Source organism: Arachis ipaensis, chromosome B1, assembly GCF_059453495.1.
Source record: "Arachis ipaensis isolate K30076 ecotype BB chromosome B1, ASM5945349v1, whole genome shotgun sequence".
Classification (NCBI taxonomy): domain Eukaryota; kingdom Viridiplantae; phylum Streptophyta; class Magnoliopsida; order Fabales; family Fabaceae; genus Arachis; species Arachis ipaensis.
The window spans coordinates 131633146-131652365 of NC_142436.1; the positions used below are offsets into that span (position 1 = coordinate 131633146).

General features: G+C 34.6%; 1 protein-coding gene across 2 annotated transcripts; it reads left to right on the forward strand.

Moving 5' to 3' along the window:
- Positions 1–225: 225 nt before the first annotated feature.
- PS2 (Presenilin-2) lies at positions 226–16436 on the forward strand. Of its 2 annotated transcripts, none has more exons than XM_016338004.3 (3): positions 226–1707; positions 8882–8960; positions 14791–16436. In XM_016338004.3, the coding sequence occupies exon 3, from the start codon at positions 14900–14902 to the stop codon at positions 16304–16306; it is 1407 nt and encodes a 468-aa protein (XP_016193490.1). In that variant the 5' UTR covers positions 226–1707; positions 8882–8960; positions 14791–14899; the 3' UTR covers positions 16307–16436. The 2 variants fall into 2 exon arrangements, with proteins under 2 accessions (XP_016193490.1, XP_088357888.1); XM_088501762.1 differs by having other exon boundaries at positions 226–585.
- Positions 16437–19220: the final 2784 nt, after the last annotated feature.

Below are 19220 nucleotides of genomic sequence, written 5' to 3' on the forward strand. Positions count from 1 at the left end.
ATATGATGCAGGATCTAAGGCCCAAGACAAACAAACAAAAACTAGCCTACAGATTCTTAAAAATCTAATTCCTTTACAGCATCTAGTAATAATGAAAGAAAAGGTGGGGCCTCCTCGAAGCATATCAAACCAGCAACAATTCTTTGGGTGTTCTTTGCTAGTGTAGTGTATGTATGGGCAGCAAAATTGGCTTCCCAAAAATATGGCAGACACGAAGCAGGCCTGGCTTCATGAGAAGGTTTTTAATTGCACGAATTAGAGAGGTGCAAGCATGGAGTTAATTCGTCTGATTATGGATAAGATGGAGGGAGCAGGCTGAATCAATTTCCACCACAATCTTCCTGAATCCAAATTCTATTGTCATCTTTAATTCCACATATATCTCCCATAGGCCATAACTCGGCTGTAGTTATAGTCATTTTTCCAATATTAAGCATAAAGTCCACAACGAACCAGCCATGGGAGTCTCTCAAAAGATCCTCGCAAGCTCCGTTCTTTGAGGTGGTGAAAAAAAATCCATCAGAGTTCAACTTAACCCAGCCTTTTTCAGAGGATTCCCAGCCCATTTCCTTAATAATCGAAGAGGCGAGATTTCTTCTGTCGTGCTTTCTTAAATTTAGAAAACTTTCGTAATTTTTTGCTATTTTTTGCTAATTTGCGGTATCTCTGAGCTTTGAACTTCTCCTTGACTGAAAATCAATTCCTTTCTGTTCCTCCAAAGATTTAACAGTAAATACTCCTGTAGCATTTGGCACCCAAGCTAGAGAGAATCATCTTCTAATTCTGGCTAAGGTGCTTTTATTATATTCATCAACTCAAGAATTTTTTCAGGGAGAACCTACTGTAAGAAGTCCCAGTTCAAATTACCATCTTCCTTGGCATAAATTGCTGTTTCTCCTTCGCTTTCTCATCATCTATTTGAACAATCACAAACTGTTTTAAGGAAGCTATACCCGAGATCTAATGATCTTTCTAGGAAGAAATATTGCTGTCATTGCCAATTCTCTAGATAATTTGAGTTTTAAACTGCTCCCATATCTTAGCAATGTCTTTTTAGGCATTCGAACAATTCAATTTCTGGTGCACCTTGGGGATAAAACTATCACCACGTCTATACTTAGATCTCGTGATTTTGACTCACAGAGAATCTCCATTAGCAATGAGTTCCCAAGCCAGCTTCATAAGAAATAGGTAGTTAAAGTCTTGGGCCTTCCATATCCCTATTTCACCCTTGCTTTTGGGCTTGCAAACATCATCCCAACTGATAAGGTGGATCTTTCTTTTTTTTTTTTTTTTTTTTTTTTTGACTCGTAAGGAGAGATGTTTCTCTCTAGGAAGCTGTGACCTTAAGAAGAATATGGTGCTTCTCGGATTGGCGGAGCTTCATTCGATCTTTCCATTCTGTTTCAAACATGTTACAAACATTTTTAGAGTTTACAATCTTTTTTTTGTATCTGGAACCAAGACGAGTGTGTTGACGAAGCCAATGTCTAATCCCACAAGAGAGGGTTGTGAAGGATATGTTTTGAAACTGCAAGACAATGCAAAGGCTAGAAAAGCACCAATAAATAAAAAACTGGTAGGGAATATATTTTTAATTTCAGCAATCAAGAGGATGCCAATAGAATCTACAACGACGGTCCATGGAGGGTGTTGGGACATATGCTGAGCTTGCAATGGTAGAGACCCGAAGTGTCTGAGTATGAGGTAAATTATTATCTTCTTTCTATTTGAATTCAAATACATGGTTTACCTCTAGATAAGATAAATAGAGAGAATGCTATAAAGATAGGAGCTGCTGTGGAAGAGTGATTAAAGTGGAGGATCCTTTTGTGGAAGGAAATCTACTTAGGACCTTCTTAAGAATAAGGGTAGGGTTGAATACCCTTGTTTCTCTAAAAACTAGATTTTGGTTTCAAAGGAGAGAAAAAAATTAGTCATGGGCTACGATAAAGTATGAAAATTACTACTATAACTGTGAAAGGATTGGGCATGATAGGAGGGTATGCAAAATAGAAATAGCTATATCAGTTGAAAATTCAGAACTATCAAGATATGGTCAAGTCTCTCATTTGCGGGATTAAGACCGATTGCTACTTTAGTTGCAAGGTTCGGCATTCAATTACAGAAGCAAAAAAAACAGTGATTGGGAGGCACGTGAAGAAAGCCTTCAGAATGAAAAGTCCAGGCAAAAGAAACCAAGAGATGAGATAAGGTCAAATCAACAGCAGGATATGTTTGCAAAAGCTAGTATGATGAGTGACAACCAAGTGAGCCTAGAGGATACAGCTTAAAGACAGAGATCGAGACACGTGGAGGAAGAAATTACAGTTGAAAAAAAATGAAAGGTTAGATGAAGAGAATGCGACTAGAGAGGGAAATATGATTTATTGGAAAAGTAAGAATGGGTAGAGTACAAACAGATGAATGGAAGTAGAAGGAGGATACGAAGTAGAAGAGGCTGATGTCATGATTTGTCAGAATTCTTTTCAAGAAAGATCTAGAAAGGATGAAAGGGAAAAAAGAGCTAATGAATCTATCGGGCCTAACCAATTGGACCTAAGTGGGAAACACAAGTCTCAAATGAAGCATATTAAGCTAAACATGAAAATATTAAAAGGGAAGAAGGCCTTGGAGATGGAGGTTATGGAAGTGGGCTGGACAAATGATAATAAAAATTTCAATATAATGGGTCAAAGCCTTTCACGAAACAGATCAGTAGAGGAGAATACTAGTCCTAAAAACATAAGAAAAAAAGGAAAGAAGACACAAGTCCATGGAACCGAAACAAGGGAGTATTATTTTGTGAAACTTTTTGATGTTGATGATGATGATGATAAGACAGAAACCGACAAGGAGGAGAAGTTACCAGAGGCATTGGAGATAGAACTGGTGCACGGCAGTAACCAAAAGCTAAAAATCAAAAGAAAATGAGAAGAGATTAGCCAGCAAGACATAACAGAAGAAAGGACAAGTATTGATGAGCAAGGAAATGAAGAAGAGAGAAGTAAGAGAATCAGAAGGGAACAAGTCAAAGAAAGTGGAAATGATGGCAGAATGGATTTATACAAAGATGTTGCTAGGAAATATGGACACAAGGCTGAGGAGACGGGCCTAAACATGCCCCACCCTCAGCCATGAGTATCATTAGTTGGAACTGTCGTGGGATGGCGGCTCCTGCAACAGTATCCGAATTGTGTAATCTGTGTATATAGATAAAGCCCGCTATGGTTTTTTTATGGATACTAGAGCTAAACAAGAATTTATCAATAGAGTTAAGAAAAAGTTACATTTTGATAAATGATAAATCGTTTTGTATAGAACCCCGAGGAATGTGCGGCGATCTCTGTCGTTTCTGGAATAATAAAGTTAATGTTGAAGTTTACTCGTGGACCAATAATTTTATTAACGCAAAAGGGAATAAATGGATCAGCCACTTTGTTTATGGAAATCCAATGTATTCACAAAGGAAGAAGCTCTGGAGAGAATTGGCAACTAATAAGGAGGATCCGCTGACTCCAAAAATGTTCATAGGAGATTTTAATGATATTTTAAGCCAAGAAGAGAAGATTAGGATGCATCCAAAACCGGTTAGTCAAATGATGGAGTTTAGAAATTTTGTGAATTATAATAGCCTAATGGACTTGGAGTTGCAAGGGTGAAAGTTTACGTAGTTCAGTAATCCAAGAAGTGGGTTCATCACAAGGGAGAGGATTGATAAAGCTTTAACAAATTGGGAATGGCGAAAATTATTCCAACATACCAAATTGGAGTTCTTGCCTGCAGTGAGCTCGGACCATTATCCTATTGTCTTAACACCGGAACCGAAGAAAAAATGTAAAAAAGTGTTCAAATTTAAAGCTTTTTTGGAGGATCACAAAGAATGCGAGGAGATCGTTAGAAAATGGTGGAATAGGAGAACAAAGAGGGACAGCAGATGGGATAGCTAAATTGAGAAGATGAATAACTGCAAAAAAGAATTACAGAGTTAGAGTAAAAAAATATTTACTAGAGCGGATAAAAAGATAGCTAGGCTATATAACAAACTTCAGCATCTTCCAACAATGAATTTGCCAGTAAATCAACAAGAAAGGATAGTGCAAATTAAGGAAAGAATTAAACAGTTATGGGAACAAGAGGAGATGTATTGGGGCAAAGGTCAAGATTAAAATGGATACGATTTGGGGACAAAAACACAACGTTTTTCACGCAACAGCAATCCAAAGAAGGGATAGGAACATGATTAAAAAGCTAAAGAACTCACAAGGGGAGTGGGTCTGTAGAAGCTTGGAGGTGATGAAGCTCATTAAAGACCATTATACTGATCTTTTTAGGGACTCACAAAGTAAAAATTTAGAATAGTGTTTACAGAAAATTCCAAAGAAAGTGACTCAAGAGATGAACGAGAGTTTAACAAAGCAAGTAACAGAAGAGGAAGTTAAGGAAGCAGTTTTTAGCATGGGGGGTTTAAAGGCACCAGGCTCGGACGGGTTCAACGGTTTGTTTTATTAGAGGCATTGGACCGACATAAAAAATGAGGTATGTGATGTGGTTAGAGAGTTCTTTACAAAGCAATCATTATTTGATGAAATTAGTGAAACAGCGATACCTTATTCCCAGGATTAAACAACTAGAAACCCTGAACTACCTTAGACCTATTAGTTGTTGTAACTTCATCTATAAGATTATTTCAAAGATTCTAGTAATGAGGCTGAGAAAGATATTAGACAAAGTGGTGTCCTCAACTCAGAGTGCCTTTGTAGAAGAGAGGTTAATTTAGGATAATATAGTGATAGTTCAAAAAGCACTACATAGTCTTAAAAAGAAAGAAAGGAGGAGATCAAAAAACCTAGCTATCAAGTTGGACATGAATAAAACATATAATAGAGTGGAATAGAATTTCTTGAAAAAAGTGTTAATGGCTTCGGGTTCACTGGGGATTGGATGCAGCTAGTCATAAAGTGCATCAGGAGTGTGAGCTATAGGTTCAAGGTGAATGGGAAGTTGTCATAGAAGGTGATAACCCAAAGAGATTTTCACTATTCCTAAGAATGAGGCTCACACAAATGGAGTTATATATGGTTTCAAAGTCACACCCAATGCCCCTACCATCACTCACCTCCTATTCGCAGATGATTGTATTATTTTAGTTGAGGCAAAAGAAGAAGAGATATACTAGATCATTTTGATCCTGAATAAATACACTAAAACATCAGGTCAATGCATTAATCCAGAGAAATCGGGTATAATTTTTGGAGAGCAGGTGTCGATACAAGTAAGAGTGAATATTGAAGAAATACTTGATATAGCTGTATGGAATAATATGAAAAAGTATCTTTGCTTACCATCTCAATGGAGGTGATCCAAGAATAGAGCATTGGCATGGATAACGGAACGGGTGATGAGTAAGTTGGAAGGATGGAAAGAAAAATTATTAAACCAAGCAGGAAAGGAGGTATTGATTAAAGCAGTAGTTCAAGCAATACCAACATATGCGATGAATGTGGTTAAATTTCCTAAGAACTTTTTCTAGAGATTAAGTGCCAAAGTGGCAAAGTTTTGGTATGGACAAAGAATGCGTGATACATTGGAAGAGTTGGGATAAGTTAATTATGAGTTAAAAAGATGAAGGTTTAGGTTTCAAAGATTTTCATGCTCGGAATTTAGCTCACTTGGCCAAGCAAACATGGAGGATTGTAGAGAATCCGGAGTCTCTGTGGATAAAATTTTTGAAAGCAATATACTTTTCAAATTGTTCTTTTTGGGAGGCTCGAAGGAACACAAAAGCATCCTGGATGTGGAGCAGTATTCTAGAGGGGAGGGACTTTTTTAGGTGGAACGGTAGATGGAATATTGGGAATGGGAGAAAAGTGAAGGCGTGGGAAGATAAATGGATTATAGATTCCAAGAAAATTCAGAATGAACCACATAGAGAGGTGCAATTCGTTAGTGAACTGATTGATTCAGGGGAGGGGTGAAATTCTAAGAAGATTAATTCTATTTTTACTTTAGAGTTAAAAGATAAGATTATCAAAACTCCTATTAACTTATTAGAGATGAAGGATTGATTGGTGTGGCCATATACTTTGGATGGATCCTACTCTATTAAGTCGGGATATTATGTGGCAAAGAAGCAACAAATCGAATTAAAGGGGGGGGAGAAGCGTCCACAAGTAGTGATCTAAAGGAGTTATGGGCAGAAATTTAGAAGATTAAAGCTCCTCAAAAATAAATATATTTGTGTGAAAAACTGCACATAATACTATTCCAGTGAATGAGAACCTGTTCAAGAGGAGAATTGCTAAGAGTTCTATGTGTCAAATTTGTAACTTAAAAATTGAAATCACAGAGCATGTTATTCTTTTGTATCCCTGGACGAGAGCTGCCTGGTTTGGCACCCAGTGCTACAAATACCCAACTACGGACACGGTTTCATCATATGAAAAGTAGGTTCTAGAATGTATTAAAGAAATATGACGAAACATAAAAATAGCGCAAGATGTTTTAATCAGTAGGATAGCCTATCTTAGTTGGAAAATATGAAAGATCAGAAACCAAGCAGTATTTTAGAAAATAGAGATCAATCCAGCCAACACAATTCATAGAGCAAAAATAATAAAGATACAATTCGTAGAAGTAACACATGATAGGCATATAGAGAATCAACAACTAGTACAAAAAAGAGGTAGAACCATTACGTGGAGACCTCCGCCCCAGAGCCTTGGGTAAAGGCTAACGTTGATGCATCTTTTACGGCAACAACAGGGACAGGAGTCACTGCAGTGACAATCAGAAATAGTGCAAGAAATCTTGTAATTGGAGCAACAACAAAAATTACGGCGTGTTCTAGTCTAGCAGCAGAAACTTTAGCAATCATACATGCCATTATTCTAGCAAAAAACATGGAGATGAAGAAGGTGTTAATAGAATCAGATAATGTAATGCTAGTGCAGATGTTGAAATAAAAAAGTAGAATAGGTGAAATTGATCCTATTATATTGGATATTTTTGAACTTACAAAAAGAAAAATTGAATTTGGCTTCACATGGATCCCAAGAGAAGAAAATCATCTTGCTCACAAGGTTGCAATATTGGAGGCAATGGGAGTGATGGAGAGATCATGGATCATCAGACCGCTTTTAGAGATAATTGTACAGATGTGCAAAGATGCACCCATCAAGTTGGAACAGCATAATTGTAATGGAGGAGTAGTGTCAGAGCCATGGGAAGGGTCTTCGGTACAGCGGCGGTGACTCTGGGAAGAGCTCTATCTGCGCAACCATGGTGTAGCGGGCGACGGCAGCATGTTTGTAGCAGATGAAGGACTGCCTGGGGGATTGCAGAGATGCATATACGCAGACTAGAGACGGAAGATGAAGTTTGAGAGCAAAATTGAGGGATCACTAGCGCTATACCGTTCTCCGACTCCCAGCAGCAGCATCGTCTTGGAATAAGAGAAACACTTCCAGTGTGGAGGAGTCTCAGCCTCACCCAAGCGAAATCAACGCGATTAGACCCATCTCCTTGCAGCGAGTAGTGTCGAATTCGCATCCCTTACAACTTGTAATTTGATAAGAGTATTAGATAGGTAGTTGTGCCTGTGAGTTCACATGAGGGAGAATTAGTTTGAATGTGATTAGTTGAAGAGTTGGAGCGCTGAGCATGAGTGGCAAAGAGAAGAGGATTAGTTGTTCTTGTGGTTGGGTCAGGCTTGTCTGACACTAACCCAATCCAAAAAAAAAAATTATCAATACTATTACAAACCTCTTTGGGGATCTTATGGTTTGTATAACATAGCTAGGGATGACCGTCAAAACAGATTATACTAACGTAGTAACGTGCATCTTCCTACTAAGGAGAGAGTTTCTATGTTCTAACTAGAGAGTTTCTTCTGCATTTTCTCAAAAATTAACTGGAAGTGATGCTTGTTGCACTTCTCATGAATAAGAGGCACCCCAAGTATTTTTCCAAATTTTCAGTAGGTTATACTTAATTGGTTATTAAGCTCTTGCTTAATAGAGTAATGCACATTTTGGAGAAAAAGATGCACGATTTTAGTCACTTTTTGGCTTAAATTCCCACAAAACATCTTTAGTGCTTTTTTAGTGACTCGAACTTGATCCTTATTCGCTTATGCAAAAAGCACCAAATCATCTACAAAACAAAGATGAGATATTTTAGGCCTATTTCTAGATAAACTGATAGACTTCTATTTTTTTTTTCATTGACCAAAAAAATTAAGATCTGTGAGTTTTTAATTTTCATGTGAATAAATTAGTTATGAATAATAGCAAGTTCAATGTCCCAAAATATTTTATTCTAAAGAATTCAGATGCCTTCGGCGAAGCTCTGGACTTCGTTGTTACAAGAGTCAAAATCAAGCTTTTTAATGATGTTCATCACTTTATTCCCTAAAATATGAGTTTATATAAGAACACAAATATTATAATTATATCTATGAGTCATATCTTTAATCGTAATATGATGTTCCTTTACAGTTTGAAACTAAAATATTCATATTAAATAATTAAAAAGAGTAAAGAGAAACATCTTGATGTGGACAGATTCAAACCTATATAGGTTTATATTCTGAAAGAATATTCTTCATATTTAAAATTTGGTAAGAGAGCTATAGCTCCTTATTTTGGTAGGGATTTATATCTTCTAAATCAAGTTATTTAAAATTTCTATCTTAACTGTCATGACTAATACCTCCCCTTCCCATAATGCTTGCAATAAGAGTGTTAGTGATATTGTCATTATTGTCTGATGTAGAAATGAAATCTCCATTTTGATGCCTATTAGCAATTTTTTTTGTAGTATACTAAAACTCTTTTAATAATCTTAGTATTTATCTTCTATTTTTTTTTACTAATAATAGGTTGAGTATTCTTTAAAGCTTGGAGCTGGTGTTTATTATCTCCGATGATCAATTTTTCGTGGTTCTTTTCTTAGTTCAGGTGTGTAGTCTTCTTCTTGCTAATTTTTGTATTATTTTTTTTTCGCTGTGGATAAAACTTTTTTGTTTTTGTAAGATTTTTGGGCGTTAAACTGGCTTCCAGACTTTTAGTAATGTATGACATTTTTTATTCTTTCTCTCAGCATTAACTTTGATATTAGTAGGCTGATATTTTTTTTTCAGTGATGTGTTGCTGATTTTCTTCGTTATTACTTTTCTGATCCTCCTTTAATATATAGGATCTGAAATCTAGATGTTTAAAAAGTTTCTTTTTCTTCTTTTAGTATATATTCTATCCTTGATTTGCTCCTTCTTTGATTCTTTTTTACTAACATTTAAGTATGAGATAAAGTATATTGTTGATTATTAGATTAAAAAGATAAAGTATGTTGTTAAATTATTAAACTAAAGGAATTAAGATGATAGCTAAATGATAGCCAAAAATATTAACTTCTAATGACCCTCTAAGATTCCTCTCGGCAAAATCTTGACCAAAAATTAAGAAAAAAACTTTGCTAAAATCTTGATAAAAAAAAAGCTTTGTTAAAATAAAAAATAGAGTGAATACCCAACCGGTCCCTAATAATTTTTTCGAAGGGATTATGAGATCTCTAAACAAAAAAATATCTTTTCCAGTCCCTAATCTTTATTTTTATGAGACTAATTAGTCCATGTGTTAATGATAAAAAATATTGACAGAAGGGGCTAATCAGTCTCATAAAAGTAAAGATCAGGAGTCGAAAAGGATATTTTTTTTTCGTTGAGGGTCTCGATTGTCTTTCGAGATAATTGTCGGAGGCCGTTTAGGATTTTTTTTTCTAAAAAGTATTTAGAATTGAATTTTGATATATTTAGTATAATCTATGTGTATTTAATTACATAATGTTACTTCAGTAAAAACAATTACTTTTTATTTTAATTGCTTAAATAATCATTTAAGACAATAGATATAATTAGACAATTGTATAAAATATTAAATACTATCTTTGAATCAACTAAAGTCTTTAATTTAAGGGATAAGTACTTTTTTCGTCCCCAAGGTCTGGGGTCAAAATCAAAATCGTCCCTGATCTTTTTTTCTTATTAAAATCATCCTCAACGTTACAAAACGTTATAAAATTGTCCTTTTCTACTTCTATTTTTTTTATTTACCAAATTACCCTTTATTATTAAAAAATTATAAAATAAAATAATTATAAAATAAATAAAAAAAAAGAAGAAAAGGGGGGTGGGGGTCTGAAGAGAGAAAGAAAGAGGGGGGGGGGAGTCCGCGAGAAAAAAGGGAGGGGGAGGAGGGGGAGAGAAGAAAATCGGAGGGGAAGGAGCCGCGCTCCACGCCGTCCGGTCGCACCGCCGTCGCGCCGTGCTCAGCCCAATACGTGCCCCGCCGCGCCTCGCCGCCAGATCCGCGCCTCACGCCGTCACCCATGGAGCCACGAGCTGCGCCGGTCGCCGCCGCTTCGCCGCCGCACCACACCGCACCACCCCACCACCGCTTCTTCTTCTTCTTCTTCTTCTTCTTCTGTGAACTGAATTTGTTGTGGAGTATTATTGTAAAATTTGTTGTGCATATTTGAATTTTCTGAATTTTCTGTTGATGATGATGATGACTATGAAGAGAGGGGCATGAAAAAGTGGGGTGAGGGGGTGAGGGGCAGTGAGGGGTGGGGGTTACAGTGAGGGGGTGAGGGGGAGGCAGTGAGGGGTGAGGGGTTACGGTGAGGGGGTGAGGAGGAGGCAGTGAGGGGTGGGGGGTGAGGAGGTGGGTGAGGCAGTGAGGGGTGGGGGTTACGGTGAGGAGGTGAGGGAGTCGGTGAGGGGGAGGCGGTGAGGGGTGAGGGGTGAGGGGTGAGGGGTGGGGGTGGGGGGTTACCGGAGTGGGGTGAGGGAGTTGTGTTTGTGTTTGTGTTTGTGTTTGTGTTTGTGGTGATGGTGGTGGTGGTGGTGGTGGGTTGGTGACAGTGGAGGTGGTGGGGTGAGGAAGGTGAAAAGGAGAATGATGATGATGATGAGGGTATTTTGGTCCAAAAATTTGAGAAATGATGATTTTAAAACGTTTTTGAACGTTGGGGATGATTTTAATAAGAAAAAAATATTGAGAACGATTTTGATTTCGACCCCAGACCTTGGGGACGAAAAAAGTACTTATCCCTTAATTTAATTATCTAAATACATTAAGAAGAAAATTACCCTATTAAAATAAATCACCTCTAAATTTACATAAATACAATTTTTTAAATAAGGATACGTGTATGTGTTTTTTTCTATTTTTAAGTAAACTATGGTAAGGTGCCGCGATTTAACAAATACACCTAATTTACTGTAGACTATCACGAATTAGAAAGAGAAAAATACTAATCATAAATTGCAGTAGACTATCACGATTTATATTTTATTGATGGTGTTTATAAACCCCTCTAAACTATTACAGTTAATGTTTTGGCCATGTATAATTAGTTAAAACGGTAAAAAATTATTTACTCATTTTCTAAAAATATATCTAACATGGTTAATATATCTATTTTTGAAAAATACACAATATATCTAACGTATAATATATCTATTTTTTTATTATTTCGATATTCTTCTAAAAATAATATACAATAAATATATTTTCAAAAAATGAGTAAATACTTATCGTTTTAACTAACTATACATGGCATAAGGCACATTTTTTTTTATATTTAGAGAGAAAATATATGAAAAATATAACAACTAAACAATGATAGCTTTTATGTATTTATTTGACTTACTTCTTCATGTATTATACCATTTTTTATCCTTCATAAATAATATATTTTTAAAATATATCTGATGAATTTAAAAAAAACTATATTTTAGTTAAAAAATATTTAAATTATTTTTGACTTATTTGTTCACTAAAAATAAGATAAAAATGCCAATTAAAAAAAAAGAAAAGATATACAAGTGGTATAGTAGACATAAAAGAGTAGGTCAAATAAATACATACGAAATAATTATTAGTTGTTTGGTTATTTTATTTATGAAGGATAAAAAAAATGGTATAATGCATGAAGGAATAGGTCAAATAAATACATAAAAAAAGTCTTTGTTTATTTGTTATATTTTTTCATATGTTTTCTCTCCAAATATAAAAAAAATGTGCCTTTGATTAGGTATAATTACTTAAAATGATAAATATTTACTCATTTTCTGAAAATATATTTATTGTGTATTATTTTTAGAAGAATATTGAAATAATGAACAAATAAATATATTATACATGTTAGATATATTTTTAAAAAATGAATAAATACTTATCATTTTAACTAATTATACATAATCAAAGCATAAATTGTAGTGGTTTAGAAGGATTTATAGATATCGTCAACAAAGCATAAACCGTGGAAGTCTACCGTAATTTATGTTTAACTTTTTTTATTCATAAACCGTGACAATATCTTTTTATTAAATCCTAGTACCTATCACCGTTTACATAAAAATAGAAAAAAACACATATACATAACTTTATTTAAAAATTTGTATTTTAATAAATTTGGAGGTGATTTATTTTAACAGGGTAAATTGCCCTAAATTAAGATAATAAAATTTGCTCGTAAAAATAATAATAGAGTAATATCAGAAATCAGATTTTTCGGCCAATATTAATCAACATTATTAAAATTATTTTGTTTATATCTTAAATCATAAACCTTTAACTCTATACAACACTTTATAAATATAAACTATAAATTCTATAGTTAGCCCAGCATTAACTAATTAAAAGTTAGTTTTTATATTTTCTCTAATAACAACTATAGAATAAACAACAAACTTTTCACTCGAATATTAACGACAAAAATGATTCTATTTTTATTAACGACAAAAATATTTTTAAATTTGGCATAAATATCTTCTTTGTAGATATTAGTAGAAAAATATATTAGTAACATTTGATTTTAATAAAGTTTTTTTTGTAGTATTAGTAAAAAAATAAAACAGTTTTATCTTTAAAATTTGATAATTTTATGCTAAATAAATTTTTTTATGTTTTTTATCAGTGACTAAAAATATTTTTAAAATATGAAAAAATTTCTAAAAATAAAAATTTTTGTCCGATTTTTTATATATACTCTCTAAATAGATTTTCAAATATTTTTATAAAATTTTAGATCAAATATATAAGTTGTTTCTCAAATACAAAAAATCTTTTATCATTTATAAAAATATTATTAATTATTTTTGTAATATTTTATAATATTTTAAGGGATAAAGTATACTTTTTGCCTCTGAAATTTGATAAAAGTTTTAAAAATATTCATAAGTTTTATTTTGTTTTAATTTTGTTACAGATATTTTTTATTTGCGTCAAATATACCATTGACCGCCAATTTTTAAAAAAATTTAAGACCAATTTAACAACAATTTTATAAGAACAACACTCAATACAAGTAAATCAAGCATAATTTTCATACACTATTGTTAGATTAGTCTTAAATTTTTAAAAAATTTAGTTGTTAAAGGTATATCTGATACAAATTAAAAACTTTTAAAAATTTATGGATATTTTTAAAATCTTTACCAAATTTAAGAGAGAAAAAATATTCTTTATCCTATTCTAAGAGTATTTTTATTGTGAGTAAAACTCCTCCTCGATCCTTAACCATTTACCAAATTGACCTGGCGTCCCCTTACCATTAGAAATTAACAACGTAGTCCTTAACTATTCTCTCCGTGTGACCAAAAGGACCCTCTTACTGGTACTTCCGGTTAAGAGGGTCCTTTCGGTCACACGAAGAGAATGTATAAGGACCGTGTTGTTATTTTCTAATGGTGAGGGGACCGGAGAGGGATTTTACCTAAAATTAGAAAATAAATAAAAAAAGCATTGTTTTAAGTTTTGCATCTAATGCATTCTGCCATATTTTACATGTGGACAGAGAGCAAACAACGTTAAACTTAATAGATAGCACGAAATCATTAACAACGAGACTTAACACAAAAGTGATAATTATTTGGGTTGATTAAGCATTATTATGTCTTGGATTTAGGGTTTTAAGAACAAAATGTATGTTCTATATTGTTGAACCTAAAAAATAGTTAGTTCAAGATTATTATTCCATACACCTTTTTCTAGAAAAATTAAACTGCTTTTCTTATTAGTGAAATTAAATTCATCAGCCATAATTTTAATAGTAGGATACACGTAGAGACTAAATATTATTTTTAGATTTTTAGAAGTGATATTTGTTTCATCCAAATATTCGTGATATGACGAATTAATTTTAATTAATTTTACGTATTTTAATTTTGTTTATTTAGTTACTAATTTGAATTTTATGTCAGAGGATTTAGAGTTTTCTTTATTTAACCTAAAGTTGAGTGAGTTTCTTTGATTTAATTTTCAAACCAGTGAATAAATTATATTGAGGTATTTCTTTCTTGTTGCATCAAGAAATTCAGTAAAAAGAATATTTAGTCTCTACGTGTAACCCTACTATTAAAATATTTAGTCCCTAACCATTTAGAAAAGGACCTGGCGTCCCTGACCATTAAAAAATAACAATACGGTCCTTATCCATTCTCTCGTGTGACCGAAATAATCTTTTTATCGATTTTCGAATAAAAAGTAATCGGAAGTATTGATAAAAAGGTCCTTTTAATCACACCGAAAAAATAATTAAGGATCGCATTGTTAATTTTCAATGGTAAGGCAGCGTCATGTCAATTTTGTAAATAATTAAGTACCGGAGTGGGGTTTTACTCTTTTATTGTTATCGAAAGGGAAGGTTAGCCTGTGTGAGGTTTTGGTAATTCACCCTAATTATTATAAATTATTTTTTCTGATATACAATTTTTTTTTTTCAAAGAAGCCACATCCTCTGAAATTTTCGATCCATGATCCGCACACACAGTCGCTGACTTGAACGAACTAAGAACAAAAGTGGAAACCTGGAAAAACAAGGGATTGGATCTCCAATGGATTCGAACGCCATGGCACAACTCCAAAGACCTTCAACCCAAACCCCAACCCTGCTCGATTCTCTGGGCGAAGAAATCATCAGAATTGTAGCCCCAGTCTCAATCTGCATGTTCCTCGTTGTAATCCTCGTCTCCATTCTCAACACCGGTGACTCTTCCTTCTCCGTTTCCAGCATCGCCACCATTGCGTACACCGAGACAACCTCCGATTCCTCCTGGGACAAGTTCCTAGGTGCCCTGCTCAACTCCCTCGCCTTCGTCGTCGTCGTCACCGTGGCCACCTTCGTCCTCGTCCTCCTCTTCTATTTCAGGTGCACTGGCTTCCTCAAAATCTACATGGGTTTCTCCGCTTTCGTCGTTCTAGGGTTCCTCGGCGGGGAAGTTTTCATCTTTTTGATTCAGCATTTTAGTACCCCAATTGATTGTTTCACTTTCTTGTTGCTTCTGTGTAATTTTGCTGTTGTTGGTGTTATGGCTGTCTTTATGTCGAAAATGGCTATTATTGTTACTCAGAGTTACTTGGTTGTTATTGGGATTCTTGTAGCTTATTGGTTCACTATGTTGCCTGAATGGACCACTTGGGCCATGCTTGTTGCCATGGCATTGTATGATCTTGCTGCCGTTTTGTTGCCTATTGGTCCCTTGAGGCTTCTCGTTGAGCTCGCCATATCGCGGGACGAGGAGATTCCAGCTTTGGTTTATGAAGCTAGGCCTGTGAATGTTGAGAATTTGGATCCTAGGGTTGCTGTTGCTCAGAGGAGGCTGTGGAGAGAGAGGAGGGTTACCGAGAATTCTAATCTCCGGGGTGATGCTAATGTGAATGTTAGTAATAATAATGCCTTAGGTCTTGGTGCCAATGCTGAGTTGAACCCTGGTTTGGATTTAAACAGCAATAATCCCAGTTCGGCTGGGGAAGATGCTATTTTGGATTCGAATTTGAGTTCTAGTACTTCTTATGGGATCTATAGTGACAGGAATTTGGTTAGAGCTGAAGAGGGGCGAGTTCAGGAGACCAATTCAGAGGTTACTACCCCATTGATTGGTCATGGAGTGAATGTTCGGATACATAGCAGAGCAGAAAATGTGGATGCATCAGATGAGAATTTGATGTTGGAGGGAATTGGATTGGGTTCATCCGGCGCAATCAAGTTAGGACTGGGCGATTTCATCTTCTATAGTGTTTTGGTTGGCAGGGCTGCAATGTATGATTTTATGACTGTGTATGCGTGTTATCTCGCTATCATTGCTGGTCTGGGGATAACACTGATGCTTTTGGCTTTTTATCAGAAGGCTTTGCCTGCTCTTCCCGTGTCAGTCGCACTGGGGGTGCTGTTTTATTTCTTGACCAGGCTCTTACTTGAAGTGTTTGTAGTACAATGTTCCATGAATCTTCTGATGTTTTAAAGTCAGATGTTATTTCTTGAGTCTAGTGCGTGGCTAAAATGAAAAAATATATATTCTATGCTTATATATATAGTTATATACACTAGGGAAAGTTCTGGGCTCCTATGTTTACTAGTAAGGCTTTTCAGAACTGTATCTGTTCTTTCTATTCTATAGCACATAACTTTTGATGTCCCTCTTGGATCTAAGAAGGCCCTCTTTGGAGACCAATGGGAGAAGGGAAATGGAGATGTGGCAGATTGAATTTGAATACCCCACATAAAATTGCCATAGCCACCCTGGTAAAAGTTGAGCATTGCTCAGCAGCTTTGAAGCCTTTGACTGAAACACTAGGCGCTGCAGGTTGAGGATCTGTGACCAAATTCACTCAATTCATGTTCTTTAAAGTAGAATAGGTCAGGTGAAAAAAAGAACGAAAATGAAATTAGTTCAGCATGAAACATCATAATCATTAGTTGTTAGTCAAACTTTTATATCATTACTTTGTTGGTTGAAATAACTTTAGTATGAAAATAATTCATTTTCTTGTGAAAATCAGATGAAAGTTAATAGTTATACATGGATATCATTGGCAGCTAGTCTCAGCAAATATCGAATATTATGAATGAATAGGATGGAAGCAAATTCCTTCAAGGCAAGAATGTTTGTGTTTATCTTGTATGTTGTAAGACATTGGTAGTTGGTACTGCATATTTTCTACTTAGTGAAAGTAGGGACGCCAACACAACCCTACCCGGGGCGGGGCGGGTGTCTAACTGGAGTGGGATGGGGTCGTATTCAGGGTGGACCTGCCTTTAGCCGTCCTTATATATATATAACTTGTGTCTTAATTAATTTATGCTTGGATGGTGTTTATGGTTTTATAAAGGTTAAATTACACAGTTGGTCCCTACACTTTCAGTGAAATTGCAAATTGGTCTCTATACTTAAAATTTGTAATTTAGTCTCTGTCAAAGTGCTTCATTTAACAGAATATTTTCAGTATATTTTCTATTTTAACAGAATATTTTCAGCATATTATGAAAAATATTCTGTTAAATCAATACTTTTTGACCAACAGGGACTAAATTGTAAATTTTAATTCTCTTCAGGGATTCAATTACAAACTTTTAAAGTGTGGGAACCAATTTGCAATTTCACTAAAAGTGTAGGGATCAACCGTGTAATTTAACCTTTTATAAATTTTGAAATTTAATTTAAACGCCGGATCCTAAAAGTTATAGGGCGGGATGGGTACCTTATGGATACGGTTAGGATACAAAATTTTACTACTCACGGATAGTAGCAGAATAGGTTCTATATCGAATAGGTTAGGGTGATGCATCGGGTAGTGCGATACCGTCTCTAAGGTAGCGTTTGGTGGAGAGACAGAGACAGAAAGACTAAGACGGAGAGACAGAGACTAAGAGACAGAGATTAAAATAAATTTCAGTATTTGCAAAGTGGGAGACAAAAATTAAAACAAGAATAAAATTCTAATTTAATTTATACAAAGGATAAAATTGAAATTAATTAATTGAAATGAAAGTATTTTAGGTATAAAATGTTATCAAAGTTTCAGTCTTTATCTCTAAAAATTTTAGTCCCATGTGTTCCTACTTTTTAGAGGTATTGAAATACTGAAATTTTGGGGACAGAGACATAAATTTTAGTATCAGTCTCTGAACTAACAAACATGATACTGAGTCTTAGTCTTTCAGTCTCTTACCTCAAAACAAACGCTATTTAAGTGAAAGGTGCAGAACTACTACCCACTGATTCATTGCCAAATTCAACTGGAATGCTCTATTCTAACAAATTGCTTAATATATCAACCTAAGACATTTTTTCATTCAACTTATTGGTCCATAATCCATTCTGCTGAAATGAATTTGCCTCTTGCATTTACACGTTTTCATATTAGGTAGACAATTCTGCACTAGTGAAATGTGGTTGCAAACCTACACAAGTTATATAAGAAGCTGCATAAGAGTATGTGTCTCTGATCTTTTTTTTTTTTTCTTTTCGGAGCCAAAACATAATTATATTGATTAGAAATACGGACCATCCGGATAAAGTAAAGGGAAGGGAAGTTATATTTATTTAAGAATGAGATCTATCCATTGAAAATTCTAATTGACATTTTCAATCGTATATTGTTGCCGTTGATTGAAATCAAAACCCCACTGGTAAGCAGAAAATCCTTGTTTGCATTTATTTGACTCACAACTTCTTCAGTTGCCGGCATACAAATAAAAAAATAAAGAAAAAGTCTGTTCTACCTAAAATCAATCGACAAAAGTAACTTAGGATTAACAGTAATATTCTCCGTGAGCATTACTATAAATAAAAGCTAACTCCACCCTTCTTCAGCAACTCCGTTGTAGTCTAGGTGGTTAGGATACTCGGCTCTCACCCGGGTTCAAGTCCCGGCAACGGAATTTTTGTTTCCTCTTACTCTCTCTTTTACTGCTTCTTTGTGAACTTCATCCAGTTCTATGTATGTATACCTCAGCAAAAGCAGGAACATGAACATGTTAAGCTTTCCCGTCTTCACATGATAAATAATAGATATTATTAAGAAATATTATTTTAAATATGTAATCATGAATACAAATAAAAGATTTTTTTTCTCAAAGGTATATTTTTTAAAATATGAAAGTTTAATTACATAAAAGTATATATCGTAAACACTATAAGAAAAATGCTGAAATGCTGAGTATTATCGGATTTATTATTGGAAACAATCAGACAGTATAACCCTCGCCAGTAAATATTTACCGTCGGTTATTTTACGTTCGACGATAATTACTGTCGGATTTTGTGACGGATAACCAGCTCGAAAAATCAATTAGTTATCAGTGAATTTTTTTGACGGTAATATTGGTGACAAAAAATGGTGTTCTGCACCATATTACCGTCAGATGATTCCGAC

Excerpts from the sequence above, each read along its gene's own strand:
- PS2 (XM_016338004.3), top strand. The coding sequence starts at position 14,900 with ATGGATTCGAACGCCATGGCACAACTCCAAAGACCTTCAACCCAAACC.